Raw genomic sequence first — 22,507 nt, forward strand, 5'->3', positions numbered from 1 at the left:
ATCATTCCTAATTGTTTTACTGTTGCCAGTATATATATCCACAGGAGGCTCCTTGAGGGCAGAGACTGTTTCCTGTTTCACTTCTGTCTTGTAGCTCCAATGCTTTAGCGCAGTACCTGGAACATTATAAATGTTTAAGAAATCCTTATTGCTTGATTGAAGTATCGCTTCTTGATGAAAAAAAATGATTGGATAGCTCTGTCTGAAATCACAATTCTCACGTCATAATTTTTAATATCTATAGAATTGAATGAAATTTTAAAACTAAGAATATGTCTTAACCACCATGGCTAATCTCCTAAACAATTTAATGTTTCTGTAATACAAATCAATTACAATAATTATTCACCACAAATTAACATGAGGGGGAATAATAAAATTTTTATATATTCTATGATAGTGTCTATCTCCAAAAAGAATAAAAATTTCCATGTTTTCAGTTGAACTGAATGCTATTTTCTTCAAGAATATTCTTTTTTTCATGGAAATAATTACGAAACCATTCTATATGTTCAACCTTTTCTTTAACAGTTAGAAATGGGTTTTTTGAAAGTCCACAAGTAACTAGTTCCATGAAATGACGAATTGGTCCTTGCTTTGGAAAATCTTCCAGGTATTTATCCAAAAATATATGTTCATGAAAATCAGCACCATCATCTTCAATACCTAGAAAATGAGCCAAAACACATATAATTTGAATGCATTCATAAATATAAAGCAGAAATATATTAAAAGCTCTAAGTCAGGTTATTGTTTTTTCCACCAATTAAGAATAAGAAAGAAGGTTTGTTCACAAAAGACTTAAAATGAATATATATATTTCCCATATATGCTTTTGTAAACTGGTCCTATAAGTAATTCTGAATTTCTTGTAACTACTTTTGGGAGCAGGAATTATTTTAATTGTACATTGTGTGAGATATGTTGAGACACACATGAAGACAGCACTCTATTTAAATAGTAAACTACTATAAGCTGAAAACAAGTATTTTCACTGAATCTACTAAATAAACTGACATCCTTTTGTGACAAATACACAGAAATACTCTTTCACATTAGAAACTGATCCACTAATCTATGAAATGCAGAGAAAGTATACTGTAAAAATATCACAATCACAATTCCATCCCTATCCCCAAGTCTGAGATGATCTAGGTACTTATTATTTTGGAAAGTCTAGGCTAGACAGGCAAAGGATTATTTTATCCATTGAGCGGGTAAAGATGGTGAAGGGGAAGGAAGAGAGTGTATAAGTGCAAGGATGAGAAAGACTGACCACGCTTCTTATTACCCTTGTAACATCAGGAAGAGGTCTGTAATTATTTTAGCCAACAATGTCTCAAGTGAAAATGCCTATTATTTCAGGTCTGAACTGCCAAAAGAATGTAAAAAAAAAAACAACCCAGAAATAAGGGATATACATAACAGGATGGCAGTTTAACCAAGAACTTAACTCCAGTGTCATTCTAATACCTGAGTGACACACACAATAAATGCAATAGGGCAAAAGCCAGTTTATAACAATAATCTCCAAACTATTTTTGCATAGAGAATATCTTTGAGTACTGGATTAAATTTAGCCATCTTCACTCTCAATTACGTTTCTACTTCCTTTGTGTTTGTGACACAAAAAAAGGTTAGGATTCTCTGCTCTGGATTCTCTCCATATCATCCCCATGAAGTCTCTTCTAGCAGTGTCTTCTGGTCCTAAATATCAAAGAACATACCAACATGGGCTCTACAATATTAAACTTCTTCCCCATTGGAGCAGCTAGGTGGTGCAGTGGATACAGCACCAGTGCAGGAGTCAGGAGGACCTGAGTTCAAATCTCACCTCAGATACTTGACACGCACTAGCTGTGTGACCTTGGATAAGTCACTTGACCCCAACTACCTCATCCTGGGTCATTTCCAGTCATCCTGATGAATATCTGGTCATTGGATTCAGATGGCTCTGGAGGAGAAGTGAGACTGGTGACCTGCACAGCCCTCCCTCACTCAAAACAAAGTCAAGTGCAAATCATGTCATTGTTTCTCTGATGGCATGGTCTTCTTCTGCAATGAAGGATGAACACACACCATCTTCCCCATTACTTCAAGTAGACTGCCTTGTATAAAATAGGTGCTCAGTAAATAGGTTGTCAGATGAATTGAGCACATCCAAATTGGCTCATTCTATGCCATGTATTGTGAAAGTGTAGCAACGAAAAGAGAACAAGGAATCAAAATAATTATAATTGATACAATTCAAAATAGAGAATTACTGATTTCAGGTTAACGTCTCATTATTTTTCCAAATGCAATTATTGTTTTGATTAAAGACAATTCTTGTGTGGGCACATATTCAGATAACAAAGCTTGTTAATTGAGTTTTTCTATACTATTCCAAAATTTCTCAACAGTCAAATTCACAAAAGGTTTAGTTTCTCCTCAGCCCAACAGTTAAGAGACACAGAAAAAAACCACCTTCTTGTACCTAGCTAATATCATCTGATAGCCTCTGAAAATCTAAGAAATGTGAAGAATTGTGGAAGAGGCAACCACTTTGAATTTTAAAAATTTAGGTGCTCCTTTAAGTGCCATAAATAGAAAAGGTTTTTTAACACCCCCCACCCCCCTTTCTTTCTGATACCAGAAAAAAACACAACACCAAGAAGATAAGTAAACAAAGCGTCATTTTCATTACACTACTCCAATGCTCACATTTGTTCAATCACTGAACTAAAGAAAAACTTAATTTATTTCATAAAGAATAAAGACTGTTTTAAGTAAAGCAACAATGGAATTTTCTTTGCCAAAGGAATGTGTGTAAATCTTCATGGAAGTTATTAATGACAAAGTGAGAAGAACACGGTATCTGATAACCTTTTTAAAAAAATGAAAATTAAATACCAAGAACAACAAAAGGAAAATAACCCCCTATTGTGAGGACCCAGGTCACAGTGCAGGTTCCTCAAAGTCTTCAGAAGTTTACAAATGTGTAGTGAAGGAGGAGATCAAATTCAAAAAGTTTCCATGGTTTCTTTCCTGTTTTTCCTTCAGATATTCAAATGTCTTAAGGAGCTGGAAACGAGACACCTCCTTTTCCCACATCGCGGCATCAATAATGTGCAGTGTATATAGATACCTGTCACATTTTTCTTTCCTGACTGATCAAAACAGATGTTTCCCCCCTTCTCAGAGACTAAACATTCTCAGTGACTTTATCGACTTTAAGATAAATTTTTGCTAGGCACTGAAATTCAAGACTGTTTGTTGAATGGAAAATAGTGGAATGGAAACAGAACTCTCATAGTTGTTATGATGATGTGCCCTGATTCACCTTCCTATAACTGTACTTGGTAGCCATCTGCACCAGGAAATACTGTTGATATTTCAGATTCAAAAGTTATACTGGGCAAAATAAAAAAAAATACAGCAATGCAAGAAGTCCAACTATCCAGAGCATATAATACAAGGTCATACCTAATTATACTGGAACACTACCATATCAAAATGTTGTTAACTTTGTCAGGGCTTATTCTCAATTTGCATAAGACTTTAACTGATGTTTCAGGAATGAGTGAAATTGTTTTCTTGAGAAGAGTGGTGTTTTCTTTAACCAATTCTACTTTGCTCCATTTTATAGTCCATGAACATGTATACAGGTATTTTAAAACATAGACAAACATATGTAACACATGAATATGTGTACAATAAAATTGTAGCATGACAAGAGAAAATTCAGTAAGAATCAAAAAAGCTTCTGTAAAATTTAACTTTCCTTAAAAATAAAGGAACAATGAAAGCTATTTCAGGACAACTTGGCATATTTTAAATTTTCCATTCTATTTATTATTAAATTGAAAATACATGCATAATATCTTTAAAAAGTATTCCCATTTCAAAATAAAAATCGATCACAGTGCTAAATAAAAATCAAAAAGCCTAAAATTCTATTTAAATTTCCTAAAACCTATGTAAAGGTTTGTCATTTTTATGCAATTTAGTGCCCTACCTTTTCTGACCCACCAAAGAAATGCAAAGGGCTCCCCTCTGAATGCAAACAACAATTCAAAAGAATATTCAGAAATTATTTGATACATTTTAGCTGATGACAAAACAGGATAAACAAATGCACTGTAGCTAGACTGTTTTCCTCTTGATTTAGGAAACTCTAGCACTCAAGGGGAATAGTCAAAAGAAAGCACCAGGAAATCAGGGCTTCCAATGGAAAGTTTGCATAAGGCCTTTCAAACTCAGCAACACATTCAATTTACAGAAAACCAGTTTCCTATAGGGGAATTAATGCTTCACTTACAGGCTGATGTAGATAAGCTGAGGTACTTTTAACTCAGTGATTTTTATATTGTGAAGATTTTAAAGTCCTGCTAAAAAATCTGTTCATCTTTGTATAATGCATTAGAAGTGCCTAACCATAACTTCCTCAGAATTTAAAAAGATGTCACTACTTAAAAGGATACAATAAATTTTATAAGCATACGACATCAAGAATAAGCATTTCCCACATCATTTTTCATGTTTCTTTAATAAGTTGCCAGGAATAAATGAAAATCTAAAAGTCTTATCTCAAATCCTGCTAAAAACTCATTTCTAGGTAATAGGAATTTATTCAAAATAATATGCATACATGGAGCTTAAATAGAGAATCTATCATTAGTAGTTTCCATTTTCTAATCTGGAAAAAAAAAAGGCATACCAGCTTCATTGTTGATTGGGAATGTCCACAGTTTTCCTTCTTTTGTCCACTGGATCATCTCTTCCAAAGCATTCTGGGGAAGTTGTTGACTTACTTTGGCTAACTGTTTAGCAAATTCCACATCCCAAAGTGTTGGTGATGTCTCTGGAGTAAACAAATTATTTCAAATAAGTGTAATCATAAAGATCTTTATCCCAAAAAGTTAAAATTGAACATTAATACTAGGTTTTTAGACTCATGCAATTTATGAGATAAAGTTCATAAGACTATTTCATTTATTAGCTATAATTAAGAAACAGTAGAAAGGTTAACGTTTTGACCCGAATGATATAAGATTTTTTCTAATATGGAGAAGGTTCAACTTCCTATTTGCTGGGAAAAAACCAAACAATTAAAAATGGTGTCTTTTCCTACAAAAGTAGTGAGCTTATAGTATTTTATGTAAGGTTGCCTTCATAACCAAGGTATAGTCTAACAGAAACTTGTGTTGGATACTGATCCTGCCCCTTATAAGCAACATAAACTTTAACAAGAAATTTCGTTTATCTGAACTGTGATTTTCTCTGCTATAAAAGAGAATTATAATATTTCCACTATGTATCTTACAGCATAGCTGTGAGGATTAAATGAAATCATATATGTTAAATACCTTATAAACCATAAAACACCATAAAAATGTCAGTAGTTATTTTGTTATTATTTTGGTTAACAGGCTTTATTATATATTTTAAAGGCTTGAGGCAAAAGTACATTCCAGAAAAGAATAAAATTTCCAAAGTCCCAGATGCCTTTTCATTTTTTCTTAAATTCACTTTTTTCTTCAAAAGAAGATCCACCTGCTCTTCCTTCTACTTGCTTCTCCCATTGAGAAAGCAAGAAAAACAAAATCTTACTTATAAACATGTATAATCAGACAAATTTCCATATTAACATTAGCTACTATGGAAATTGACCTTGATCTTGTTAATAATTATCTGGCATCTAGAACACTGTATTCCATCAAAATAAGAATTGAGGATTTCTTAGTTTTAATGACCAGTAAAGACATCAATACAAATAATGTGATTAGTGTTATTCATAACAATTCTCACAAAATCCCCAATAGAAAAACCCACTTTAATTCTTAAGACTTCAGAAGGAATCACACTGTATACGTTTTGTGTGTTTTACTACTATAAATAAAAAGTATTTATTAAGCTTCAGTTATTTTGTGCCAGGCACCGAATATATAAGGATCTTAAGTCCAAGTTAAGGAAAATAAGCACATATGTAAGTACGGATACTATAAATATAAAGAGAATAGATACAAATATATAGAAAATAGTTAAATGCAAGGTAGTGCAAATGCAATAGTTAAATGAAAAGAAGGAGGGCACCAGTATTCTGGGAAAATCAGGAAAGATTTCACAAAAAAGATGGTCCTTGAGCTGGGTCTTACAGGGCGAAAGGGTGCAGAATACATTTAGAACAGGTAAAGTGTAAAGAAATAGAACCATAAGATACAGTTATATGTGAAAAACAGAAAGAAGGCCCTTAAAGCTGAATCACAAAGTACAGGATGGGGGAGTAATATCCAACAAGCCTGGAAATATAAGTTGGGTAAAAGGCATGTAGGCCTTTAAAAGTTAAACAGAGTTGATGTTTTATTCTAGAAGCAATAGGGAGCTACCGGAGTTAACTGAGTAGGGCAGTCACATGGTCAGATCTGCACTAAAGGAAAATGACATTAGCAGCAGATTGTAGGATAGACCACAATGGTGGGGAAACTTGAGGTTGGGAGAGCAATTAGGAAGCTGTTATAATAATACAGGCAAGAAAGTGATAAGGGACTGAAATAAGGCAGCAGTTATGTAAACATAAAGAAGAGTTCCAACGAGAAATATGTTGTGCTGGTAGGAATGGTAAGGTTTCCTAACGACTGGATCTGTGAGATGATGAACAACATGAGTTAAGGATAATGCTGGGGTTAGAAATCTGGGAGACCGAAGCATGCAGTATTTTCAACTGGAAAAGATAATCAGTTCAGTTTTGGATATATCATGAGAAGTCTTCAGGACATCTAATTTAAAATGTCCAAATGGTGGTGTTGCCTTTCATCTTGTTCTCTTGACTTATAGCACTGCCCCAAAGGCTTTAAAGTACAAATAGCAGCCACTATATAGGTTGTTAAGAGTTGGTTCACTGTCTGAATGAATGAAAATATATCAATGTAATCAGATGTTATCATTCTGTATAGATAATTAAACCCATTTTTACTATGATGCAACTTTGGTCCAAATGTTCTATTCATCCCATCCATGTGGAAACAAACTAAGGAGATGAAAATTAAAGTTGAGATACAGTCTGCTTCCTTTTCCACCTACTAGGTAAGTATGGTGTCAAGTAATAATAATAAATATAGAAAATGAAAGACATGAGCTTCTCTGAACAAAAAAGGGTCAAGTAGACGGGACTCTTGGAAAGAGACAGCTTTGTCCTTCAGAGTAGTTTAAATACTTAAGTTTTGACTATGTGTTTATTTGGGGTTTGGCTATTTGTCTGACTTACCAATATTTGACAAGAATGATGTAACTAGGGGCACCAATACAAAAAAGCATCCAGGAACTTCAACTGTAACCATATTTTAAAAGAAGCAGTGCTTCAAAGACCTTGTAAGTGTGTCTACTATTCGTTTCAGTATCACCCTAGCATAGTACACCATTCCTTCTCTACAATACATGCTTTCTGCAATGTCAATATCTCAAATATATCATCTCTATTCTCAAATAACCTAGGAAATGACAAGCATTCCCCTACTTACGAATATCTCATACATACAAAGATTCACTCCCCATGAAGTTAGATACACTACGCCACAAACACAAAAAGTTATACTTTCTTGCATGTACTCCAAGGGCCGTAGTTGTGAGGGTAAGTCTATAGCATTATCTATTTTTTTGGTAGGAGGAGACGCGATAGGTACCCAATGCCTTAGTGTTTTCTTCAACCACAGTTTGAAATGTGTTTTCCCATAGAAGCATGTTTTACATGATGCTAAGTCTGTTAGGTTAGTCTATTTGTAGGTTTAACTGGTTTCTGTGGGTTGTTTGTAATTTAATCCTCACATACTAAGCAACCAACTAATTAAAAAAAACAACAACAAAACTTGTAATACAACTCAGAAGTTTGAGAGTAGAAAAAAATTAATACTAAATAATAACAAAAAAATTACTAATTCTCCCCACATTTCTGCCCTCCTCACCTCCCCCCACCAAAAAAAAAACCAAAACATAACTTATTTTCAGCTTGGTGTCCCTCTGAAGGCAACCTTCCATAAAATGTGACTGGAATTTCAACTTAATGACTTACAAGCCCAAGTCTGTATATAATGAAAATTTTAAGATGTGATTTTGGTTAAAATCTAATAAACTACATTCTATAAAAACTATAGAGATTGTATAGTAGAGAAAACTAAGTCATATTTATAATTCAAAGTGGCTTTAGAGAGACAATACATTTTCTTCTAAAAAAATTTTTTTTTTTAGCAAATCTCAGAATAAATGTCCTAAGTGGTTATTGTGCACCATTTTACTGTATATTTCAGTCTTAATTCACTATTTAAACACTGGGTTTCTCTTTCCTAAAGAAAGTCAATGAAACATGCAAACCATGTTTTAAACTAATTCTGGAGGCCACCAATGTTAGAAAACATTATTTAACATAAATCCTTCTGCTGAAGTCCTATCCTAATATCTCATTATGTCATGGAGGTGACCCTGGGTTAGCAAACATTATACAATTGGAACACGAGTTCTGGCAGTCCAAGAAGGTGAGAAGGCTGACTAAGCAAGTGAAGATAGCTTCATCACTACAAAGACAAAAAGACAGCCACCAAAGAAGCCTTTCCCAACCCCTCTTAATTCAAATACCTTGCCTCTTTTAATTATTTCCTATTTATCCTGCATATAGCTTATTTGCATTTATCTTTTGCTTGTGGTCTTCCCATTAGACTGTGAGTTCCTTGAGGGTAGGGACTATCTTTTGCCTCTTAATTGTATCTCTAGCAAATGGCACAGTGCCTGGCACACAGCAAATCCTTAATAAAGTAATCTGATTAATTTTTTTTAGTCACGTGAGCAGTGGGACAAATGAAATCAGGCCTATTTAAGAAATAAGGCAATATTTAATCCTATGCTTCTACGTAACATTTAAAAATTATTCCTTCTAATTATAATTGAAAACTAAAGAATTTAAACTAAAGAAGATAGGAGAATTTGGAGGAGAAAGACTATTACAAGGGGAAAGAATATACCATGAGTGTTTTCCTCCATAATTCTAGCTGCTATGTTGAATAACATTTTATAGTCACACTGGGGAGAATATTTAACTTATTCATCACAAAGAACAGAGAGTGTTCATTTGGGGAATTAACCACCATTTCTATCTAAGATTTAGGCCACTAACAGGATAGAATATTCAAATGCTTTGTCACTATGGATATAAAACACTGAGGTCTTTGAGAAATGAATCCTTGAGAAAAGTGATTAGTTATTGTTGTTTCATAACCAACCTGTTTCAGGTGCTTCTTCAGGAGCTGTTTCAACCACAGGGAAAACATTTAGTCTCTTCCCCATAAATAATCCTTTCCTAAAACCAAAAGGGGAAAATATATTTCCTAAGAATACTTTCATATGCTCCAATTTTAAGTTGTTTATGAGAAAAATATTTAACATGAAATGTTTTAAAGGCAGAAGTTAAAACAAATTCTATCCCAAACCAGACTGACATCTTGGTAAAGAGAAGCAATGAGGTGTATACCTTTGAATTTTTATTTCATAAGGCAATTCACTAAGTAATGCAGCTTACTTCCCAACATTCCTACTGAAAGGATTAGTACAATATGCTATTATTTTATAGTTAGTTTACTTCAATTTAAGTAATAAGAAAACCTAATGCAATAGCAAAACTATTACATCTTAATTTAGCAGTTATAACTTCAACATTAGGAATATCACTTCTTGCCTTTTTAATTGTATAAAATACTATACATTCTAATTGTAAAAGACAGCAGCTAAATCAAAACATTCCAACTTATAAAGCACGCTCAATGCTTAGAATATTCAGATAGTTTCTACTTAATAGTCTTTTAATTAGTCATAATTAATGGCACATTAATATTTTTTCCTATACTTCAAGTTCATTCTTTTTGCAAACATATTCTCCTCTGATAAACTGTTTCATATTTCACTGCTTCCTGATCTTATGTGCAGGATTTTCAAAATTAAATGCTAATGTGACATTAAAAAACCAGCTTTCAAATTCTAAATTTTGAACTGCTTTTAACCTATTCTTCCTGATTCAAAAACTTTCAACACATACTAGCTGGCTGGTAAGCCAGAAAGCCAGGGGTTCAAGTCATGTCTCAGACAAATACTAGCCATGTAGCCTTGGGTGAGTGCCTCTCAGGACTCTGGGCAACTCTACACCTTTAAAATGCAGAGCACATTCACTCAACTGCATTGGTAGTGGAAGTTTTCTACAGCCAATGAAAGCAAAGATTTGGATCATACACACATACATGTGCATCACAAATGAATATGGAAAGTAAGTAGTATAACACAGGATTTTTTAGTTTTCCTGTTTGTGTACAGTGATTTTCCATTGAAGGATAAGGCTTGGCAACCTACGGTGGAGAGACAATTTTCCATAGTCTGCAAAGCCATTTTCGACATCAGGATTCCAGGCAAAATTGGTTTTCTGCCTCTCTTTCAATCTCCAGGGCTTCAATTTCCTACCCCAAGTGCCTCTTTTTTTAAGCAGTTTTTTGGTTATTCAAAGCCCTCCAGGCCTCCTCTCAACTTAAAATAACAGCTCCTCCCCACTTCCTAGCAATTCAAACTGTCCCCACTATAGAGATCTCAACTGGGTATTAAACAATCTAATTAGTTAATTATGGTAATTCTCAATAATGTAGGAATTGCTGATCAGCTTACATCCCCAGGGTTGATCTGCATTTTAATAGGGGAGCCCATTAATATAAACAATCTTTTAAATGATGGGATCAATGCAGGAGACATTTGGAACACTGCAGTATATCATTCTATTGCTCACCTTTCAAACACAGATGACAAAATATGGCTGGAGATATGGAGATAGAAATCACTCCTTTGTACCATTCCCAGGTTTTGACTGTCACTTCTCAACCGTGACAAGTGGATCAAAAAGGGTAGGAGGTAGAAAGGCCATACCTTTTCTCTACTGTTTTAATCTATTTTAAGTTCAAGTTTTGGTGAGTTGTTCCAGTCTGTCAAGATCTTGTTAGATCCTGACTCTATCATGTAGTGTGTTAGCTCTTTCTCCCAATTTGTGTCACCTGCATGCCATGAATGTCTTTCAAGTCACTGACAAAAATGTTAATCAGCACAAGACCAAGTACTGAGCCCCTGGTGATTCACATGGAGACTTCCTATCAAGCAGACACTGAACCATTAACAACTATTCTCTCAGAATCCAGCCATTCAGTGGGTCTGAATCCATATAATTACACTCTCTTCTAGTCTCTACATCTCATCTTTTACAAAAAATTAGTATAAGAGACTCTAGCAAATATTTTGCAAAAATCTAGCAAGCAATAGCTACAAAATTCCACTTTAAAATACCAGTTTAACAGTAGTCAGATGCCAGTTCCTATGGAGGTCTTTTCTTTCTCCTTTAGTATCTCCTTCTTCTGAAATTACCTTGTATTTATTCATCTGTGCTCATATTGTATCCCTCCTAGTATAATGTAAGCTTCTTGAACCTCCAGGACCTAACACATAGTACGCACTTAATAAAATTAATTTACTGAGGGAATAAAATAGATAGACAGCTATGTGAATGGAGGAAAAAAAAGGGAAAAGCTTCTGTGGAGATAGAGTAAGACTTGATCACTGACTAAATATAGGAAGTAAGGGAAAAGAAAGAGCCACAGACAACTGGATGGAGGTACCCTCACAACAGCAATAGGAACACTTGGAGGAAGGATGGGTTTAGGGAGCTGAGGGGTTATTTTTTGGTTGTGACAAGATGAAGATATCCATCACACCACTAGCAATGCAAAACTCACATTAAGTGAGAAATTAGGGCTGTATATATAGACTTAAAAGTCATCCCTGTGGAAGTCATCACTAAGCCAGTGGAAGCTAATTAAATCATAGAACCAACAATAAAAAAAGAACAGCTTATAAGTTACCTTTATTAAGTGAAATGATCTATCATTTTTCAACAATTTCTCTGGGGCACTTTATATTTTACAATAGTAGCAGTAGCAAGGTTCAACACCAAGATTTCCCTTGCTAAGGAGAAAGATTAGGGTGTGTTAATATAATCTGGTAAGAGTTTACCTCTGTCACTAATGTACAACTGAAAACCAGGCTGCCAGATGAAGACAGCTTATCTAAGATTTGGTCAGGTTTACCTAGTCCAACTCAGGCAAACTCTAATCAGTCCAGGAGGATTTTAAACACAGCCTATAATATGAATGCTCCTAGAACAATATACGTACATGGATGCTGAATCCCCCTTCAGTAAATGGAATGGGGCAGCACAGACTGGAAGGATAGACTTCAACGTCACCTCTCTGCCTAATAATACTCTATGGGCAGTCAGATACATAGTCAAAATCCATAACCAAGAGAACAGAAGGGAATTTATCATCATAGGAAGATGAGGCAAATGAAAATTGAGAATTAAAGATAAGTACCTTTTCCTAGAATCATGTTCCAAAAACTCTTTTGGAGACAAAAATCCATGTCCTTCATCAAACTGAATCTGACGGTCTGGCCTGGCATAAATTCGAGATGTAGATGACTTGGCAATCTTCATATCTGAAATTATGTCACTGAAATTTAAACAACAAAAATGGCTAGATGAGCACTGAAAATTCTAACCACAAAATAGCAATAAGTTATCTGACATGTAATGATGACTCATGCTACTTAATCGTTATATCAAAGTATCATAGATACTTTGAACTGACAGGTATAAATCAGCAACCATAAGACATCAGTTAATAGTCCCTTACTATAGCTCTTTAAACTTCTCATTTTATTTTTTAAATTGTTCTCTGGATTTCTTCATTAAAAACTATAGTAGTCCTTTAAACTTAAAATAAACCACAAGCTCTGAGTTTAAAAGAACAGAAGACAATCTCAATAAAACTACAGTCCACAGCAAAGACACTTAAAGTCACTAATTCATTGCTACATGTGAACAGCAAGAAGCTCTCTTATCTGCTCAACTTTTAACGACAGACTCGTAAACTTTTTTTCATTTCTACCTGGGACAAAGTACTATTTAGAGAGCTGAGTGAAAGTACTTAAGCTTACAGTAAGTGTTTTAAGAATAATTTTATAGATCATGAAAAACTATCCCCTAAAGTTTTTCATACAACAGGAACACAGAATCTTAGAACTTAAGTGATCATATAGGTCAACTCATCAAAATTTTTAACAGCTCTATTAATACCCTTACGAACTCTCTAAGTACTCATCTAGTCTCTATCTTTTCTCTTGCTCTGCTTTCTCTGTATTGTTTAGGTTTTATATAAGTGCTCCATGCACGAGACCTCATCCTCCTTTTTTCCCCAAACACACTTTTAAAAAGTTTTTTGTTGTTGTTGTTGAGTCTCTGCTCATTTGGGGCCTTAGTCTTCTTGATGCTACTTTTGTAGTATGCCACTTTGGAAGACTTCCTTAGTCACGTCTTTCCTTCTTTATACACATATTTTTAAACTCTGGGCTTATCAGATAGTTCTCTTTGGGGAAGCTTCATCATTCTCTTTGTGTTGGCAGACCTTCATTTCTGAAACTCTTCTTCTGAAATGTCTTCTCTTTTATAATCTCAGGTCAAAGGGATATAAATCTTTTCTCTGATCTTGTTGAAATATGCTTCCTTAAAATTTAGAGTATGTCTTATATGCCCAGATTCTCTGGCAATCATGAACTTAAAATTTTTTCCTTCATCTTATTTTATCTTTCAATGAACAAGCATTCATTTTTTCTCACCTTCCCCACCTAGTTGTCAATTTAAAAGAAAGAATATTTTTAACAAATATTCACAAGCAAGCAAAATAAATTCCCACATTATCCACATCAAATAATGTGTGCCTCACTCTGAATCTTGAATTCATCACCTCTCTGTTAGGAGGTGGGTAGCACCATAGATCATCAATCTTCTGGAAGTCTATCAAAGTTGTTTTATGGATGTTGTTATTGTAAATGTTGTTCTCCTGGTTCTGCTCACTTGACTCTGTTCGGTTTATACAAGTCTTCCTAGGTTTCTCTGATATCATTTCTTACAATCATTTATTTAGCATAGCTTGTTTGGCCATTTCCCAAATGATGGGCATCCCCTCAGTTTCATGTTCTTTGCCACTAAAAAAAAGGGTTACTGTAAATATTTTTTATACAAACATGTCTTTTTGCTCTGGGTATAGACCCAGAAAAGATCTCACTGGGTCAAAGGGAACGCACAGTTTAGTGACTCTCAAAACCTAGTTACATACTGCTTTCCAGAATGGCTATACCAATTCACACTTCCACCAATAATGAATTGTCTTTTTTCCCCCTTGCCCATCTAACATGTCATTATCCATTTTTGTCATCTTTACCAATCTGATGAATGTGAGGTAGAACCTCAAAGCTGTTTTAATGTGCATTTCTCTAATTATTAGTGATTTGAAGCATTTTTTCACATCTTGGATAGCTTTGAGAACTGCCTATTCATCTACTGATCATTTTCCAATTGGAGGAAGGCTCTATCATGAACTTTAAGATGACAAATTCTCTATAGGTTTTCATTATTTCTCTTTCCAACACAAATTTTTTTACTGATCAGAATCAGTTGTTTAATTGCAACAGAAAAATACTGAGAAAACAACCTATATGTCTAGCACTAGATAGTAGTTAAATATGTTACATAATAATATATATAATACGTTATATTAATTATATAATATATAATAATATATAGGTAATATAATATAGCGATAATGAGTAATATGAAACATATAAGGAAAAGTAACAAGAGTTGTATGAAGCAATAAAGAAAAAAATCAGCATAATCAGAACTCTAAAATCTGACTATAACTATGATCCCATGAACTATATTTTCAAAAAAAGAAAAGGAAAACATTGTGTTAAAACAGCATCTTATTCTGGTCCTACTAGAACCTCTCCCCTTCTAGTAAGCATATTAAGTTTTAAGTAGCCACTATAAAAATGCAATAGCAGAAATTAAGATGTAAAGGGGAACCTGAAAGTCATATAACAAATGGTTCCAAAGATTCAAGAAGCATAATTTACAAACTGTATCACAGTAAAGAAAATTCACATCTTGTAATATGTGCTGAATCAGCAGAAGCCATTCCAGTATTGCTCTTAGGGTTCTGGTCCTATGCTATGTTAATTCTAGACAAATTCCAGACCCCCACAGTTCCAGGTCAGCAGAATACCAAAAAATTCCTGATTCAAGATAATGAGGACATGTTAACTTAAAAGTTTTACTGATAATATTGAGATGATTTGTATATGTTAATGAACTAAGAACCTTTCCCCTACCAAACCTCTATAAAAATGAGACTTCAAACTTCTGCCCCGCCCCCACCCTCACCCCCCTTATCTGTCAGGTCTATGCTACCTAGTGCTTCCAGCTCTAATCCACCGTTATGTGAGTGATATTCTCTGCCTCACTCCCTCTTCTTTCTTCACCATCCCATTCCTTCCTCCCTGCACCAATATCTGCCTCTGTACCTCTTTTGCTGTTTGTCTCTGCCTTTACAAGCTACTTGTCCCCATGACTTCTGGGCTTAATTAAAGTATGATTAGCACCTCCTTTCCTGCTGCCAGTTGTGGTCTTTCCAGGCAAGTACCCAAAGAACAGCAAAGGCCTGTCTCCATTTCATAATGTCATAAATTAATTACACACCCAAAGACTGTGGAACTTCAGGCAGCCTAGGAAGGGGACACATAAGTATTTTCTTTGCTTTAAAAAAAAAAAAATCTAATCTATTTTGTTGTTGCCCTAACATTTTATTTTTTAAATACTTAAAAAAATCTTGAGTTCCAAATTCTCTCCCTCCTTCTAGTCCCTCCCTTACCCATTGAGAAGGTAAGCAACATATCAATTATACACAAGAAGTCAAGTAAAGCATATTTCCATATTAGCCATATTGCTGCTCTTCCCCCACTCCCAAGCAAGGAAAATAATGTGAAAAAAGTATGCTTCAATTTGTACCCAGAGTTCATTTGTTCTTCCTCTGGATATGGATAATTCATCATAAGTCCTTTGGAACTATCTTGGGTCACTGTATTGATCAGAGTACAATCACTCCAATACTACAAAAGGCAACAGTTTTGTTTTATAAGACAATTTCCAGGTAATGTCAATGTATCTTTATAAATCTGAACATGCTCCTTTTCATAAAGCTCTATTAAAAAATTTTTACTCATTTTTATGTTCAAGTTTTCTTTAAAAAACAACAATCCTTTGAATCAGATTAATTCTCAAATAATCCTAACAAGAAAAAGCTACATGTTTAAGGATTACACACATTTCAATACTTAGAATTATAGAATTTTAGACACCAAAAAGACTTTAAAGCTCAACCCATTTATTTTTATATGTGAAGAAAACTAAGATTTAACTGAGAGTTATACAACTTGTTAATAGTCACATAACTAATTGATTCTAAGAAGAACCAAGAACACAACTTTGGTTTTCACAACTCCTTCTTATATCATATTGTTGGCAGATCCACACAAAGAAAATTTTAAAGGCCATTATGATTCCTAACATTTTACTGATATATCTCAGATTGAAGGATAACAGGTAAAGAGATAGCAAGAACTGTAGAGACCATTAGTCTAATTCCCTCATTTTTAAAGATGAGGAAAATGATGATACTCTTTAAGGATGTTAAATGTCTTCCCCAAGGTAACCCAGCCGGTAAGCACTGAAGTGGGAGGTGAACTTAGGCCCTATGACTCTTAGTGCTTTTGGCACAGGACTTTTGTCCTCTTAGGGTTCAATACCCCTTGTGATCAACGGCACACAAACAGAAAAGTCTAAGCAGGTTAAGAATGCCATTTCTGGCCACTAAATATCACAAAGCTGACTTGTCTCACAGAACTATAACCCCTGGTCATCGTCTCAACAGCCTTATCTTCTATCTCAAGCCATAAGCTGCAAATATCACTGTGACTTCTCCCTTGCCTTGCCCCTTCCTCCTGGGCCACTTAGCTGCTCACAGGGCCTGGAGATGGGGCTCACTCATTCTACTCCTCCCAATGGGATGGAAAATGCTAGGACTTACTATTTGTCTGGTCAATGCCTTCAGAGGTGCACTAGGCCTTGCCTCTACATGCCTGGCAACCCCATGGTGCTGTCATCTAACCTCCCGATGTTAGATCCTAGAGAACCCTAGGCCTTGCTACCCTTACCATCTCTACACCCCCAGGTCTTCTGTGCCTTTCTATCTGCCCTTCGGCTAATACATGAAAATACTATCTCTCACAACTAGAGTATAAGCAGTGGCAATTCCAGTTTTTTCTGTTTCCCCAGAATTTAGTATAGTGCTTGGCATATAATGGGGGCTTAATAAATGCTTTATCCTTCATCTTCATTCATCTTTGTCATCATCATCAATTAATAATTTTCTCTAATATCCCAAGTTGGTGGCAACCTTCCCTTTCATGTTTCCTAACTCTCTTAATACACTCACTATATAAGCGAATTAGTTTTGTTTTTGGTCAAAATGAAATTTTATGACTTCATCGATTAGAGAACTCTCCAGTGAGTAAAAGTTCTATTAGCAATGAAGATCAACAATTGCTCTGCAAATTTTAGTCTGCACTTTGCCCGGGGCACTGAAGATTGCCCAGAGATTCCTGACTCGGAGGCCATCTCTTTAGTCAATAGGCCACCCTGCCTCTCTTCCATATTACTGCCTATATCTGTGCCCTAGGTGTCCTCCATGCCTGAAGAGCTCTCACACCTACCTCTGTCTTGGAATCTCTTGCTCCCTTTGAAACTCTGCTCAAGCATTATCTTCTACTCATGGACTTTCCTGACCCTCCAATAGTCCATGCCCTATCAACTTCTATTTATGCAGTATGTTTTATATATAGTTATGTACATTTTATCTCTGCCAAAAGAGTATAAGCCCACTGAGTGAAGAGACTATTTCAATTTTGTTTTTATGCCCTTATCCCCAAAGATAAGCAGAGTGCCTGGCACCTATTAGGCATTTAATAAAAGTTTGACTGACTGGTGTCTACTACTAGACTGTAGATAGGGCGCTCCTTAATGGATTAAAAACTCCTTGAGAATAAGGAATATGTTTTAGGTGAACTTTGTATCTCCCTCCTGGCACCTGTACCTGTGGCATAAATGTATTACAAATGAAAAAAAAAATTAATGAAACAAAAGTTGCATGTAAAACTGAAAAGTAATGTAGGAAAAAGACATCTAAAACCCTGAAAAACTGCCCAATCCAGGGAATGAGGGAACTTCTAAAAAGACAGGAATTCAGGGACAAACAGCAATTAGATGACTGAAAAAAGGAGTTCAAGAAGTATCTTGTAAGTGATCCAGTTATAATAAGTTCCTTAAAAAGAGTGAAACCATTTAAGGAACACACAGTTCATATCCCCCACAGAAAGTTTTCAAGACAGTCAGGAGGCAATGATACGCTAACAACCCTAAGAACTGGGTTAGCAGCAGCACAAAGGCTTGATGATAACACAGACAAAGGCTGAAGGCCCAAGCTAGAATCCAGGAAATGTTACAACTACTTTCATTAGCATCACAGAACTGAAGGCTCTAAATGAATTTAATTACCAAAAAAGCATAAGATTTAGTCTGGCACAGCTTTACTACATTCCAAGTCTCTCTAAATGATAATTCACATCAAGGGAACTAAGTCAATCACCATCAGGAATCAGGATAAAGGGCAAAATTGCAGGAAACCAAAACCTAACCCCAGGGATCCAATACCTAACTTCTGACTGAATCTGCCCAACTGCAAATAGATGAAAAATCCTGTCAACTTTGAGGAAGGCTCAGAAGCAGCTTTAGGACACAAGTAAGAAGAAATTTTCCTGGCCAGAAGTGCTAACTTGCTACTATACGTTGGCCCCATTTAAATAATATCATTACTAACATTTACGTATTTGGAGCTAGACTGATAAAACACCAGAACACCACAACAGCTGTATAGTTGCCTTCCTTTAACTTGCTATCAATGAGTCTGTCAAAAGAAACCCTTCAAGAATAATTTAAAGCAAATCTTTAAAGTAACATCACTCATTAAACTTCACCAAGTAGACCAAGGTGACATGAGATAATGAAAATTCAATTCAATTCAATTAGCATGTAGTGCCTATTATAAGGAAGGCATTAGGCACTAGAGATATATACAAAAACAAAGTAGCCACTATCATCATGAAAGTTACATTGAACTGGGAGGATACATGCACACATACAAATATACAACACATATACCAAGTAAAACAAAACAAAAGAGAGAGAGAAAAAGAAGAAGAGAGAGAGCAAGCTTGTGAACTAGGTTGGGAGGGCATCCAGAATAGCCTCACATAGGAAGTGGTGGCTAACCTGTGATTTGAAAGAAGTTAGGGATTTGTTAAAGCAAAGTGAAGAGAGAGGGTTGTTGGTATAACAAGAAGGTAAACCCAAGAGCCCTTGGGAGCGCAGTGCCCCATGCATATGACCCCTCTCCATACCAACACATTGACCCTGCTTCCAGCCCAGGCACTAGAGCAACCATCCACAGGAGCAGCCTCTGTGGAGACAGGGACAGACACCCCCCACCACGTCACCCACTGGGCACAAATGCCAGCCTAGCTGAAGTAGCAAGGTACCCTGAAGGAAACAGAGGTTGCATGTGCCAGGAAAGTTGTTAAGTCACTAACACCACTTCTAACACAACTTTCCTTTAGGCAGTCATGGAGATAATCCAGGATCCTTATCCCATCCCCCACAATCTACACTGGAAACCACTGATTCTGCTTCCAGGCCAGCTCCCATAGCCAACATCCAGGGGATCAACTTTCATGCAAAGTGAATGCTTCTGCAGACTAAAGACTTGCAAAAGAAAGTTCTTGACGCCAAGGTCCTTGTCACTGTCAAATGGTTCAATAACAGAAACAGATATGACTTTATCCATGGAAATGACATTAAAGGAGATGCACTATCACTTGCTTTGCTACTGTACCCTAAAACCACTGTGGCTTTCCATCTTCCTTATAGCTGAAACCACTCATCACCTTCTATTAGAATGTAAGTTTGTTCCTGAGAACTAGAACTGTCTTGCTCTTCTTTCTGTATCTCCAGCACCTCACACAATGCTCTAAAAATAGGAAGGGCTTAATAAACGTTCAGTCAACCATTAATTCCAGACTTAGAGAGCACTTGCACAAAATCACAGAGAGGAAAGATGGAATGTCCCATATGATGAATACCTAGCAGGTTAGTATAACTGGAACAGAGAGCACATGATTGGCAGTAATATGGAATAAGACTGGTAGGGTGGGCAGAAGTTGAACTATGGAAGACATGAAATCAGAGGCTGAGGATTCTGTAGTTTATCTTAGAGGTGAGAGGGAGCCACTGAAGATATTCTGTAGGAGGTAACAGTTCTCTTTTAGGAATATCAATATGTCAGCTGGGTGGATGATGAATTGGAAAGGCAAGAAACTGAAAGAAGGAAGACAAATAAAGAAGCTTTCTCAAGAGTCCAAAAGAGAAGTAGCAAAGACCTAAGCAGGGGTCAAAGTTTTGAGATGAGGGAAGGTAGGATCACTTAAGCTTAACAACAGATTGGATATAGGGGTAGAAGAATGAACAGTCAGTCATGACCCCAACTGTGTAAACTTGGGTAAGTTGACTGATAGTGATGTCATTAACAGAAGTGGGGTAATTTGGTATAGGGACAGATTTTGGGTGAAATATGAACTGCATGTAGGAGATGTTGAATTTGAGGTGATCATGGAACACCCAGAGAAATTCTAAGGCATTTGGTAATATAGCAATAGAGCTCAGTAGAGAGGTCAAGATTAGGAGTCATCTGCACAGTGAAGGCATTTGAACTCACAGTTAATGATATCACCAAGGCAGAAAGTGTAGATAAAGAGAAAAGAATAAGCTGGGCTTAAGAAGATGTGAAGATGAACAAGCAGATTTCAGACTTGGACTGAAGCCTAAGTGAAACGAGCAGAACCAGAACACTGCACAAGTAACAGTAACACTGTGTGACGATCAACTATAATTGATTTAGCTCCTCTCAGCAATACAATGATCCAAAACAATTCCAAAATACCACTGATGGAAAATACCATTCACAGCTACAGAAAAAAAAAAATGATGCCAGCAAGTAGATGAGAGCGTACTATTTTCATTTTTTTGGTGATTTTTCCCTTTTGTTTTGATTGTTCTTTCACAACATGACTAATGTAGAAATATTTTAATATAATTGTGCATGTATAACCCTTATTAGACTGCTTGCTCTCTTGGGGAGGAGAAAGTGATGGAGGAAAAAAATCTGGAACTCAAAATCTTTATAAAAATTTAGTTGAAATTTACATGAAACTGGAAAAAATAAAATACTATTAAGCTGTGGAAAAAAGATAGTAGAACATCTACAGAGATCCAGATCTATTACTGTTCATCTTTGAAACTGCCTCAGAAAGTGGAGTTGATATATACAGCACATAAGGGGAGAAAAACTAATAAGTGAAAACTGAGGAAGCAAAAATGTTCCTAGGTTAATATAACTGAAACTATCAAGACTGGCTTATGTACTTCCTCCAGCAAAGGCTGATTTCTAGTGTTTCCAAAGAGTCCACAAAATGCTTACTGTTAACCTTCTTAACCTCAATCTGCAAAAGCTTCACTTTGGCTTTTTTTTTTTTACTATAACTTTAAAAATATATGTATAATAACTAGGCTTCTATTTCTCTACAATTTACAATCAGAATTTTGTACCTATGGGAATGTCATTAGGCTGGGCATAAAGATTCTGTAATTAGTATAAGGTGTGTGTGTGTTCATCCTTCGTTGCTTGAAGAACACCATGCCATCAGAGAAATAATGACATGACTTGCACTTGACTTTGTTTTGAGTGAGGGAGGGCTGTGCAGGTCACCAGCCTCACTTCTCCTCCAGAGCCATCTGAATCCAGTGACCAGATATTCATCAGGATGACTGGAGATGATCCAGGATGAGGCAACTGGGCTTAAGTGACTTACCCAAGGTCACACAGCTAGTGAGTGTCAAGTGTCTGAGGTGAGATTTGAACTCAGGCCCTCCTGACTCTTGGCACTGGTGCTCTATCCACTGCATCACCTAGCTGTCCCCAATTAGCATATAGACAAAGATTATGAAGGCCAAAGAAGAATTTACTGGCCATGCTGTGTACACATCAAGCAATTTACTTCACTTAGAAAAAAGTTTCCTTAATATTTCCTTAAATGGAAGTTCTTCTCATAGTAGTCAATAACTATACTAATCCACTGTTTGATAAACCCAAATACTTCAGCTTCTCAGATAAGAACTCACAATTTAAAAAAACTGCTGGGAAAACTGGATGACATTATGGCAGGAACTGGGCATAGACCAACATCTTATACTATATACCAAGATAAGGTCAAAATAGGCACATGATTTAGATATAAAAGGTGATACTGCAAGTAAATTAGAAGAGCAAAAAATAGTTTACCTGACAGATCTATGGAGAAGGGAAGAATTTATGACCAAACAAGAGACAGAGAACAT

The 22,507-nt window shown here is 35.7% G+C and overlaps 1 protein-coding gene across 2 annotated transcripts in view; it reads right to left on the bottom strand.

The window, feature by feature from the left end:
* Positions 1 to 291: 291 nt before the first annotated feature.
* MRPS31 (mitochondrial ribosomal protein S31) overlaps positions 292 to 22,507 on the bottom strand; it is a 28,437-nt gene continuing 6,221 nt past the window's right edge. For both annotated transcript variants that reach the window (XM_072610443.1, XM_072610444.1), the window contains exons 4-7: positions 12,420 to 12,557; positions 9,249 to 9,325; positions 4,700 to 4,843; positions 292 to 666 (exon numbers count right to left, since the gene is read on the bottom strand). In XM_072610443.1, coding sequence (XP_072466544.1) covers positions 437 to 666; positions 4,700 to 4,843; positions 9,249 to 9,325; positions 12,420 to 12,557 — 589 coding nt within the window. In that variant the 3' untranslated portion in view covers positions 292 to 436. The remainder of the gene's footprint in view (positions 667 to 4,699; positions 4,844 to 9,248; positions 9,326 to 12,419; positions 12,558 to 22,507) is intronic.

Source organism: Notamacropus eugenii, chromosome 5, assembly GCF_028372415.1.
Source record: "Notamacropus eugenii isolate mMacEug1 chromosome 5, mMacEug1.pri_v2, whole genome shotgun sequence".
In the NCBI taxonomy this organism is placed as follows: domain Eukaryota; kingdom Metazoa; phylum Chordata; class Mammalia; order Diprotodontia; family Macropodidae; genus Notamacropus; species Notamacropus eugenii.